Source organism: Labrus mixtus, chromosome 16 (assembly GCF_963584025.1).
Source record: "Labrus mixtus chromosome 16, fLabMix1.1, whole genome shotgun sequence".
Lineage (NCBI taxonomy): Eukaryota > Metazoa > Chordata > Actinopteri > Labriformes > Labridae > Labrus > Labrus mixtus.
Genome location: NC_083627.1, coordinates 3,293,912 through 3,306,469, shown reverse-complemented (window position 1 = coordinate 3,306,469; position 12,558 = coordinate 3,293,912). Strand labels below are relative to the sequence as shown.

At 39.1% G+C, this 12,558-nt stretch overlaps 2 protein-coding genes across 2 annotated transcripts in view; both read left to right on the top strand.

Moving 5' to 3' along the window:
• Window positions 1-12,558, top strand: part of angpt1 (angiopoietin 1) — a 63,054-nt gene that overhangs the window by 15,142 nt on the left and 35,354 nt on the right. The window contains exons 2-4 of the mRNA XM_061059017.1: window positions 8,245-8,400; window positions 9,003-9,124; window positions 10,492-10,724. Coding sequence (XP_060915000.1) covers window positions 8,245-8,400; window positions 9,003-9,124; window positions 10,492-10,724 — 511 coding nt within the window. The remainder of the gene's footprint in view (window positions 1-8,244; window positions 8,401-9,002; window positions 9,125-10,491; window positions 10,725-12,558) is intronic.
• Window positions 1-12,558, top strand: part of LOC132990665 (probable thiopurine S-methyltransferase) — a 247,418-nt gene that overhangs the window by 227,239 nt on the left and 7,621 nt on the right. The gene's annotated exons all lie outside the window — the stretch shown is intronic.

The following is a 12,558-nucleotide window of genomic DNA, read 5'->3' as shown; positions in this document are numbered from 1 at the left end:
AAAAGCAAACATTTCTGTTGGATCTGCGCACTTCAGCTCCAGACTGCTCCAGATCTAAAGTTCAACACAAAATGGTTCTTTGTCCTTCTGTCTTGCTCAGAGAAAGTTCATTATTTGAATAAGTCAATACCAGAACTTAATTTGTATCCCTTATTTGACTCTTCTTTACATACTACAGACACAGGAAAAGTCTCTGATTCATCTTGCTCAAATACTGTAGTTAATCAGTGGAGGAATTTCTTGTAGACATAACACTGTCAAACTGTTGATTTAGAAGTCCTCTGAAGTTAGAAGCAACTTTCATGTAGCAGGATTTTGTTGTTGGTACTTTTTGTCTTAATATAGAAATAGCCAAATGAGAAATGTGTTTCCAAGGGGAAATGTTATCTGTCCTTCAGCAAAAGCAAATTAACCACATTAATGTTTTGAAATATGATATTTATTCTCCCAAAGGAAACTTCTCAAACAGTTGGTCCTGTGTCTTTTTTCTTCTCAGGGCTTTATTTCTGGATAGTTTGACCTAATCCTTAAAAACATAAACAAAATCAAAGTTGACTTAAATAGAGCCACAATTCTCGCAATTTGTGTTTCAAAATCATGATTAAGCATCACATTCTTGACCATTTATTCACACTTTCTAGGAATTAAGCCTTGTTATTTTAGTGTGGTTTACTTTTGTAAATTGGCGGCTTACAGATTTCATTAGTCATCTGAAATTTCAACATATCAAAACATTTTCATCATATTTTCAACCCTCAATTCTCAATTTGTGTTTTAATACTCGACACTCTGTGGTGAATAATGATTTACATATATTTTTACTTAAATAATGGCTTTTAAAATATTGTAATAATATTCAAAATGCCTTTTGGATTGACCTCAGAAGATCATATTGGTCTCAAACTAGGTTAGATGTTCTGATTTGTTTTCCATAAGAATTATCCAACAAATCAGCCAACCAGTGTTTAAATATTCTCACTTTGTCTGCCATGTTGAGAAACTATTGAGACAGAAAACTTTTGCAGGGTGGATGAAAAGTTGGCATTAGAATATGGACACCAAGTCAGCTCAACGATTTGGTAAAACACTGTCTTCAAGGAAACACTGAATAATTAACATTGCAGATTAAATTAATCTACATTATTAGGCTATACGTTTAAAGTTAAATGTAAGAAAGGAAATACAATATGGGAGCAATTGAGTAAAAGCCAATGGGGCTAATTTTACAGAGGTCGACTATGAGTTTAGCTTGACGTCTTACTCATTAAGTCCTGTCAGAGTTTAAGATGCAGAGTTTTAAAACTGTTTCATGATGGATTGGAAAACAAACCAGTGAGTCTCTAATAAAAGACAGCTTCTACTGAAGAGATCTCCTTTAGCCTGACTAGAGTAAGCTATAGGCCAAGGTTTCAAAGAGTGGGTGTCAAATTCACCTTCCATTGTTGGTTGGTGATAAGAATGTGTAAGTGTATTAGCTGGCGTTGGTCCTAAGGCTTTTTAAACACCAGGAGGTGCTGATTTGGAGGGGGTGGGTCATGGTTGGTAACAGCCTCCAAAGCTCTAGTCCATTTAAGTGGACAGAAATGGATCCAGACCAGAGCGTAAGAGATGCATCCCAGAAGCCCGACTGCCCTGGTAATACCAAAGAGATAAGCAGAGAAGTGATAGAGCTCTAGCAGTAAGTGTTTTATACAATCCAGACCCACTATTTTCTAACTCCACAGCACCACTACTGCTGATGTTTAGAGAAAGATCAAGACCCCCCTTTTTGGACTGGTTTAAAGGGAAATGTCAAAATAGTGGTAAACATTTCCAGTAATCTGTAACAATGATAGCAGGGAGTATCATCTTGAAGGATTATCCTGCGCCTGGCTCTCAAGTGATTGCAATTAAGCTGCCCCACCATGATAATGGACTGGATAGATCTGGGCTGATAGCTTTTGTGCTTTTAAGTCTGTGATGCTTTCCATGAATACTTGTGCCTACAGAAGTTCATTCATTCATCTGAACTCGGGTGCCTCTGTGTGAAGAGCTGTCCTTAAAATCTGCATCCTGCTGTTCATCTTGTCATTTGGGTTCCAGACAGCCCAAAGCAGTTTCTTAAATGATTAGTAGCCAATTGTACTCCATAAACTGTCTAAAACAACTAGTCTGTACATGCATGCTGCATGGTGTGTGCAGTGAAGGTAATAAAGACAACATCTTCAGCAAAATCACAGGAGGTCCACATACTGTGCTAAACGCGCCGCCTTTAAAACCTTTACGTCTCCGTGTAAAGTGGCACTTAGGGCATTATAAACTTGTGTTTATGTGACTCTTACTTGGCAATCAGTGGTCTTTGTAAAACCACAGGCTCAGTATTTTCTGGGTGCAGAGGCAGGTATGCTTCTACTTTCTGGAATGTGTCTGAGAAATAGATTTATCGTTTGGATGAAAGCAGTGCCTCGTTGAAAATCCTTTGTTTTTTTTAAGTGTTTTACGGCACAATTTTACAAGCAGAATCTAAAAGTAAGACTTTCTGAATATTGTATACGTATTATTACACTTTCTAGTTCAATTAAAAATCTGACTTTAGAAGCAATAAATAACAACATTCATGGCTTTTGTAGAAGAAGTTTTTCAGATTTACAATTATTATATGGCTTGCTTGCTTGTTTGCTGACTTAACAACTCATGATGTCTTATAATATCTTTCATACTTAGATGGTTTACACCTGACCATGCAGTTCAGAGCGACTTCAAAAAAAATTTAACCCCGGGTTGGTGGGCTCCGTTAAGAAGCTTACCAAGCCATAAAGCTTTTAAGCCAAGTTTACTGGTCTGAACCCTGTTTCTCATCATTCTCCCATTCCTAAGAAGAATCTTTTTTTTACGAGCATCTGGTGAAATGCAAGGAAAACTTTTGCATGTAATGAAATATAAAATGGTTTGAAACCTAAAAATGGTTAGGGAAAAACAGTCGCTGCCATAAGACCTCCACATCTTAGCAGAAAACAAAGCTCCTGAACCTTTGCATTTTCATTATGCAATCATATTTATTCCAGCTTTCCAATCCCATTCCCAACTGACACAAATTTGCATTTCAGTTCTGGCAATGAAACAGTAGCTGTTTTCATTGCTGACAAAAGTAACCCTTGGTAGTCCCCCGTCTGCAAAGCACTGCATTTAACTGGAGTCAAGGTTAGAAGCCATCTAAATAACCCAACACCCACGTAGGCCTATTTTACTGCTTCCCAATTTTACATGATTGGGCGTGTTTGTTTAATCTTGTTTCTCCTTGGTACTTTCCGTTTATGACCCCCATCGCATTGAGCCATGAGTCAGCCTCATTCCCTGAGAGACCTAACATGGAGTGTTTGCTGGGTTAAGGTTTCCTTCAGCCATCTGTCCCCTTCACACCTTTTCTCCCAAGGTGACTTATTGTGTCTTCAAACCGTTAACACAATGATCTTAATGAAATAGTCGCCGCAAAGCTATTGTTGTAAGATGTCCAATCAGTTAAATTTGAAGCTTTCACCCCACACTCCAGGGGATGTAGAAACAACCCATACCCATGGGGTTCAGACATTTTACATTTCTAGATGGGCTGAAACACATTCATATTCTATGCTTCATTATCAGGCAAAGTAATCTATCATTACTTGGGCTCTTTGGACTCCACACTTGCTGTTTTCTTTCCAATTCCTTGGGCCAGACCATTGGAGGTAGTGTGGAAAGTGACACTTATATCAGCCTTGTGTAGTTCACAGTCAGGGGAAGGTGATTTATGCCTGAATTCAGGCCCAACAAAATGATACATTTTACTTTAATACTGTTGCCAAGAAAGGATATTGCATTGAAAAATTAATTTCACTTGGCAGACTTGTGCAAATCCGCAGAGGAAAGATAAACATCTCTGTTACAACTGTTTTATCTATCAAGCTAGGATTAATTGAAATGTAACTGCGTATCCATTTTTGTTTATTTTTTAACTGCAAGTTAACACTGTTATTGTAATATCCAAAATAATAACATGGTCAAGATTTGGTTGTACCAACTGGTACAGATAGAATGATTTTTTTAGCATTAGAAGGTCTTGAAAACCGGTCCAAAACCAATGTATTGGCTGAATGTTGGTATCCAGTCCTTGTGGAGAGAGCTAAAGAAGTGGAACACGGGTGCCAAGTGGCCTAGCCATTATGTCAATCACCCCATGTACAGAGGCTATGATTCTTTGAGTGGGTTTGACTCCCACCTGCGGCTCCTTTCTCTCAATTCATTCCCCACTCTCACCTCTGTTTCCAACTCTATACACTGTCCTATCAATAAATTCATAAAAGTCCCAAAATAAACTTCAAAAAGAATAAAAGAGGTGGAACTCCACGCCATCGCAATGCAGTCCCAGAACCTATTGGCAGCAAAATATAAATGATTTAGCTGACTGAGATACCAGCTGCAAGTTCAGATGGCTCCAACTTGTGGCTCCTTTCCTGCATGTCATTCACCGCTATCCAGTGTCAAATAAAGGTAAAAAAAAAGAAAAAACTTATCACTTAACACGAACACTATTCTGGCTTCTTAAGTTGCTAGTTGGACTGTGGACAATGGCAACATATGAATCCCTGAAAAGTTGGCCATTGTTCCCAGAGGCTATGCTGTCGCCTGGCATCAGCCAATGATCTTCAAGTTTGCCAATTTATTAACTTTAAGTATCCAATATTGCAACGTGAATGTGGTGGACAACAGATGTTTAATAATAATAATAATAATAATACATTTTATTTAAGCCAAGCTCTATGTACCATCATTCATTGTGATATGACAAAAAAAAGCAGCAATGAATTATGACATGAAATGACCCCCCTTTTTTTGCCATTTCATCAATGTTTTTATTGATTGATCTTATTGGTCAAATTTGGTGAAACCCAACAAATACAGTAGTCAAAGTTGAGCCCTAAAGGCTGGTACACACCAAACTGACAACAAAGAACAATCTGCAATAAAAACCTTCCAAAGCGTCATGTTCATTAGCTGCTCTTGGGACCAAAGTCAGTCACACCAAACTGATAGCGGCCTACTGCCAATACGTTTGTGCGTTTTGCACATGTGCTAGAGGCAATAACTCAAGGATATACAAGTAGTAGGTTTTGTCACTCATTTATTTTTTTTCTGATGAACAGGTTCGTAATTGCCTTGACTTGAAATAATGTCTGAAGATAAGGAGCTGGTACTGGTGTAACATTAGAAGAGACTTCTGTGCATCTGTCCTCTTGTAAGTTTGTGATGAAAGGAAAACCCAGCAGCTCTGCTCTTGCCCCAATCAAAGTGATTTATCTACCCGACTGGTCAGCGCAGATACTACGTGTTGAATCGGGCAAAAAGCCTCCAACCAGCCCAGAGCAGATCCAACGCTGACACCATACCAACCAGTGCCACCAACTCTTCAGCTTAGTGTGTACCTACCTTAATGGAAAAACCCTGAAAAATATACATCTTAAATCAATGATCTTGCCTGAAGATTGTTCTTGAACTTATTTCAATTCCCATTTCTTTTAAACTACAGTTGTCCGGCCTTTTTACACAAGTTTTACACTTGTGGTTAAGCTTGCTTTCAGAGAAATTCAAAGTTATTGTCGTCTTCTGGACTGTCAGATGGGAAAATTGGCCCGTGCATCAGGGTTAACAAGATAATGGAAGCAATCTGTCCCTAAAGGGTGATGGGAGCGTGTACTGAGACTTCTGATGTCACCAAGTGCATTTGCTGTTAATCCCAATAAAACATTTTCTGCACATGACTTTCCACAGACTAGTTCCAGAGTCTGTTCAGTGTTCAGGATAGGATCTGTTACTAAAGACGGCAACACGTGATGTTGTGCTGATTAATATTAATTTCTTTTGGCTGATCATTTGCTGAAACATGGCTGTTGTAGTTCACTGATGAGCAAAAGCAAAACTCTGAAAATGATTCCCCCTTCTGAGGAATTATTGAATCATCTCAGTGACGTGTTCAAAATGAGAACAACCAGATACTCAAAATTAAATCAAATTTATTTATGAAACAAAAGCAAGGTTCTGGCGAAACAAACAAGCCCTCCTTTGTAGAATAAGTGCACAGTTTGAGCAAGTGGACGGAAAGAATGTAAAACACCTTATGAGTAATACAAAAGGATGTGTACAAGAAACTTGAGCCTCAGTGAGGAAGCAAAAGCTTTCAAATTAACATTTTACTGGAATATACAGATGTTCGGATTGGTTAATCCATAAGAAAAATCTTATCTGACCCAAAACCTCTTTCTTCATCTTGTCATTTGTTTGTAGATAAAGATGAAAGAGTTGTTTCCAGACAAGCTTCAGTGAATATCTGTTTATCTCTGCCTCTTCCATCCCGAGTTAACCACACACATGTGTCTGTGCCTACAGTATATTCAATAAACCCATTTCTCCACATGAATGCTGCTCAATCATGGACAAAATATGCTTTTTGTGCATTTTTTCAGATCTACGTAAGAAACCACTCCCCAGCATTTGAACAGAGGAATGCTGATCCAATCATTATATAGGTTTATGTTGGTTAAAGTGCATCATGAGGTTTCCTTCAAACCTTCATTAACTGCAAATGTGGGAGACAAAATGAGAACCAACGCAGAAGGGTCTGAACCTAAGAGTCAACCATTTTCATCATCAATCCAGAGGGCCCATAGTTCCCTGAGTTGAGACACAGTTATTGATACCCATTAAAAAACTAAATAGAGCTGCATTGTGTTAAATATTGATGTCATTCTCAGGCGCTGCAAGTTCGGCTTCCTTTAACCTTAGCTAATGAAACTTCTTGCTAACAAAACATTCTTCTTCTGTTAAATGTTAAAGTGAAAATCAACAGTGTTGTGACTTAAACAGCCCATATTCTGCTCTTTTTGGGGTTCGTATATTTAATCTATGTACCTACTTTTGTACGTTCACAATAGATAAAGTCTGAAAAAAGTGTCTGTTTTCATGTACTGCTCCTCCGTGCTCCCTCTACGCTCTGAGTCCGTCAGCTACGCTCTGTTGAGCCCACACTGTTAGACCCCACGTGGGCCAAGTCTGCTCTGATTGGTCTGCAGATCCGCTCTGTCGTTATTGGTCAGTCGCTCAGCACGGTTCTCGGAAATGTCCCGCCTCTTTTACCATATTGGGAATGCAGCCACTGGCTTCGTCCGAGGGGAGCATAAACATTAGCACCTTAGCACTACTGTGCTACCGCAGGCTACGGCATATCGTGGGCATGATACAGAAGTTAACGGGCGTGCAACATGAGCTGCTGGGCTTACCACAACGAGCCAATGGGCTTAGATCAGTGATCTCACACTGACAATGACGTCGGACTGACAAATTTTTTTCGAGGGGGGCTAGAACCGAGCGTTACATGCGGCTAATGCTGCAGCTAACAGGAGGACGTAGGAGAAGCCGCGTTTCCGCAGACTTTGAATTTTTGCACATAGATGTGCCTAAACATGCACAGGACACTTGGAAAACACACTAAAGAGCATATAAAACCAGAAAAAACACAATATGGGACCTTTAAAGTCAATTTTGTCTTGTCCTTTATATGTGCTCACCTCACTTCTACTTGTTGGTTGAATCAAAGTGGTGCTTTCACCCTAAATCTTCAATCCCTTCCACCATGTCCGCTCGCCTCTCTTCTTAAGCTACTGACAAAAAAACACGAGAAGCGAAAAGCAGAATAACACCCTGCTGGCTTAAAAAGAGTATTGCAGTATATGTTTTTTGTCTCATCGATTTAAATTGTTCAGATTTGTATTGACTTTAATTAAATTGCGATGTAGTGTAACATCCCTACAAACAGCTGGTGTTTGTCTCAAAAGTATAATACGAGCCTTAGTGTAGGCTGACATAGAAGTTTGGTTCTGTATTAAAACATGGAATGGAATATGGGATGGCAAACTTTGTATTTAACAGCCAAAAAGCTGAGTCTGGTACATCCCAAAAAAAAGTTTTACCAGGTTATGTATTAATCGAGGATTCAACTTCTTAATGTCAGTGTGAACCTTTTTGTTAGTCCCGTGATAAAATGGTGAAAGGTGAAATTATAGTATACCAGGCCTTGGGAATTGGTTTTTGTCAGGATATTATGTTCAAATGCTAAATCAAACAAAACATGTAACTGTATGGCAATTTGATACACTGCTGAGTCTCTACCTTTGACGTTGTCCTCTGTATTCTTTGTGAGTCAAATGTCTCACCGTTACCTTTCTTTGTGCCCAGATTGAGAACTACATCAAGGAAAGCATGAAGACTGAGATGGCTCAACTGCAGCAGAGTGCAGTCCACAACCACACAGCCGCCATGTTGGAAATGGGCACCAACCTTCTGTCTCAGACCGCTGCACAGACACGAAAGCTAACTGACGTTGAGACACAGGTAACACTTCATTAAACTTAAAAAAAAAAAGTAGATGTGTCTCATTCTGTCTCTTTGTCTTTCTCAAGCACACAAGCTCACTCTGAAAGGACCCATCCAATGGGCTATTAACCAAACTATTCCTCCTCCGACTTCCCCTAAAAGGTTGCAGAGAACTTGCCAAGGACAACATGGATGCTATGTAAATGCCTGTCCGCTATTTGAGTTTTTTTGGCTCCGCTCCCTTTTAGCAAAGTTTGAGGAGGAGGAGGTGATGGAAAGTGGTGAAGTAAGCGGTGGGACTTAAAAAAAAAAAGATAACTGTTTGCAAAGTTAGAAAAAGATAATCATAGCAGAGATTAATATCTGCTAAGTATTAACATGTGTTGGGTGATCACTTGACAAAATGAAAACAAAGTTGATGGTTTATATATTCTTCCAATGTAGAGTGTGTTACTTCCTCCAGGAGTCTAGAAGAGCCTAAATGCAGCTCCGTGTGTTTGGTTTTCCTTTTCAGGGTTTGGTGCACATGTGCATGATATTAGCTCCTATATCTTATTCTAATATAGAAACAAAACATCCTCCTCATTTTGTCTTCTTGTGTATTTTCTTTAACATGGCAGGTTCTGAATCAGACATCCAGGCTGGAGATCCAGCTGCTGGAAAACTCTCTTTCCACTAACAAGCTGGAGAAGGACTTAATGGTCCAGACCAATGAGATCAGCAAGCTGCATGACAAGAACAGGTAAACAGACAATACTTTGAGCAAACAAACACCGGACCGTAAACATACTGGAGAAAATTGGAGATTTAAGATAGTAAAGATGATGTACTGCTAAACAGTTCTCACTCTTAAGTACGGCTGAGCTCTGGGGGGGATTGTGTAAATACAGCAAAAGCTTGCTACCAGCTCTTGTTGACTACCATGTATTTTGTCCATCTTCCAAGACAAGAATTTGTTGTATATACAACAGCATAATAGGAAGCTTTCTGTGATGTTAAGTAAAACAGTCTAAAGTGCACAAGGCTTTTCTTTCCATGTTGGATCACTATGCATTGGTTGCAAAATCAGGAAATTAAAATGTGGCTTTTGGTTACAATTTCATGTCTCCAAAACGTTTCTTTGACTGTGATTGTTCCAGTGAGATCTCATTAGATGATGTATTGTCCTGAAGGGTTCGGTCCAATTTGCTCATTGCAGGATCTATGGGGACTCCATACAATCACTTTTGAAAATTGAACCTATTGGAAAGCGTAATCTCTGGTGATTCTGACTTCTTTTGAGATGATTTTGAGAGTCATGGAAAATTCGTTCTGAGGGCAATTTTCCTAATCTTCAGCAATTGTTTTACGGAATTCCATCTTTGTACATGTCATTATGTTCTGTTTACTTAATCTTTAATGGGGAGAATCACATGATTAGTTAATGAATTTGATGTCATCGTATATCATCTTCAGGCTCGGCTGAACAGTGGTGATGTTTATTTAAAAGCTCCTGTGAGGAATTTTTGGTTTTTGTCAATTTTGGCGCACTCTAGGGACAAAGCAGTACGCCTCATCGCTTATCTTTTGTCCTGTACACACAAAAAAATATCATCCTGCTTTCTTTAACAGTCAAATATTGGCTGTGAAAATTTTAGACCGGGGACCTTTTTGGCAGCCGGCTGTAAATCATAACCCTTGATTCACTTTACAGAAATAGTTTATCTTGCCAATTATGGCCTATTTGCTTTTGTAGCTCCCAAAGATGCATCACTATTAAATAAAGTACAACATTGCCCACATTTGGTTATAATTTCCAACAAAGTTCATCACAAAGTACCAGTAGGTTAATGTCCAAAGTGTTCGGATTCTATTGAGCTAGATTTAATGAACTGAGCCACATTCATGCTGCCAATACAAAAGAGGAAGGAAAAAAAATGTGTTGCATAACAAGGATGCCAACAACAACGTCTTCCCAAAAATTTCAAAACATTATTCAATCCATTTAAATCTGTGAAAACACGTCTTATTCCAATGGATTTGGATGCCCTCAAAGTTGATAAGAACCTATTTATAAACTCCTCCAATTTTCCATAATAAACTTTTCTTGACCTCCATTCTTTCCCTCAGCCTTATGGAGCAGAAGATGTTAGAAATGGAGATGCGACACCGTGAAGAGCTGGAGACGCTAAAGCAGGAGAAGGGGAGTCTGCAGACTCTGGTGGGAAGCCAGAGCGGGGTCATCAGGGAGCTGGAGGCTCAGCTGAGCCGGGCCACGGGAAACAGCACGGCCCTGCAGAGGCAGCAGCAGGAGATGATGGATACCGTCCATAATCTGCTTAACCTCTGCTCGAAGGATGGAGGTAAGCTAACTGGAATCGATGCTTACATGCTGAGAGGTTTGGAGCTTTTTCAGCGATTCACACTGTAAATATAGTCTTACACAATAGACATCACACAAGGGTACATTCTGGCCGTTGTATAGCGCTGAAGATGGAGATGAAAAGTCACAGCCTATGAGAAGAGTAAGCGAATGTTTAACCAATAGAAAAGCCACAGAGAGGGGATACAGTTGGATTAATCAGTGAAATGCAAAGAATGGTTTAGATGATGGTAACAAAAAGGAAATCTGTGTTTGTAGAAAGAGTAACTCAAAGACAACATGGGACGTGAAAAAAGGACTTTCAAAGTACGTGACCTTTACTCACTGAAAGCGTAATCTGTGTTCCATCGCAGTGGATGGTTTAGCTGTAACTTGACATTGCCAGTGTAATGTTTAAGCCCTGCTAGCAACATGGCTCGAGGGATGGTTGATGTATTTGTCCGTCCAAAAAATGTTGGATGGTTTGCTATGAAATTGTGTAAAAAGAGTTTAAGGCCCCAAGTGGATTACAGATGCTGACTTTGGTGATGTCCGGTCTGTCCTTTTAGAGCCGAACTGAGGTCGACATTTGTTGTTTTAAGTGTGTCTCAATGTTTTGTTTTTTTTAGCTAGTTGAGATGCCAAAAAATGTCTAACAGATAGAAGTGCACAAGGTTGCATTTTTCAAACTTTCCTAATACCCTGAAATTGTTAATTTGTCCATTATTTAGTGGAACCCCATTAACTTCAGTTCTTGGCTGCTTTAGCATTAGCATTAGCATGATAAATTCTGTTAAGGTAGAATAAAAAGAGATAAATATAAAGATAAATATTCTATGTTCTAAACAGTACAATGTTATGATGCATTTCACTATGTTTTTAAATGATAACATCTCTGGTATTCAACCATTCAATAGTATCACAAAGTAAGAAACTTAAAAAAACAACAGCGAATAAACAGCTATACAGTCAAATTTTAAAAAACCAAAGCTGTCAAGGGCAAAAGCATAGCGGTGCTCCACTCAAGTTCACAGGTCGGTAGATAATGACTGGAAACACAGAGTAGATGAATAGTTGGATCACTGGCATTTGGCCCGCTCCATGAGACAGGTGCAAAGAAAAAATTGCAAGCAACCCCCTGCATACTGTCTAAATTTCACAAATACATTGGCAATGTCTCAAACTCTTGCCAATGTCTTTGTGCAATTTAAATAGTGTGCAGGTATTTGCTTACCATTTTAAGTATAAGAACTTACCAAATATTAGGTGCCTAGGAGTTGTATTTTTGTTGCTCTGTTATAGAAATAGATCGCTATTTCATTGGATTTTAGTATTGCATCAAAATTTAAAATTCTGGAATAGTATCAGCCCTATTCAGCCTTGTCACTAGAAGCATGTAAGCAAGCTATTGTTTCCATGAAGCTATGTGTAATCCTGTGTAAGTGGTATAGTCTGAAAAAGCTGCAAGTATAGCTGTGAAAATCCTAGCCATGTTTTACATTGAAACTTTCAAACAGAATCAAGAACATTCACAGTGTACTCGCTTGGCACATCCAGGCAAATAAAGGTTTATGTTTATGTCTCAGTGGAGGTGCACAAACACCATAGACTGGTCCAAATTGTGTACCCCCCACTGGTGATGACCCTTACCCAAGAAAAAAGCTTACTGACCCCTGCCAGACCACAATGTGCAAAAGAGGGTCTGCGGATTGGCTGTGCGAGGTTTGAACTGTGAGGCAGCACTCAACTCGGATTACTGACTTCCTGTGGTCTATTGTTACAGATACAATATCTTTTATTTTACAATCCTTGTGAAATTATGATGACACCAGTTC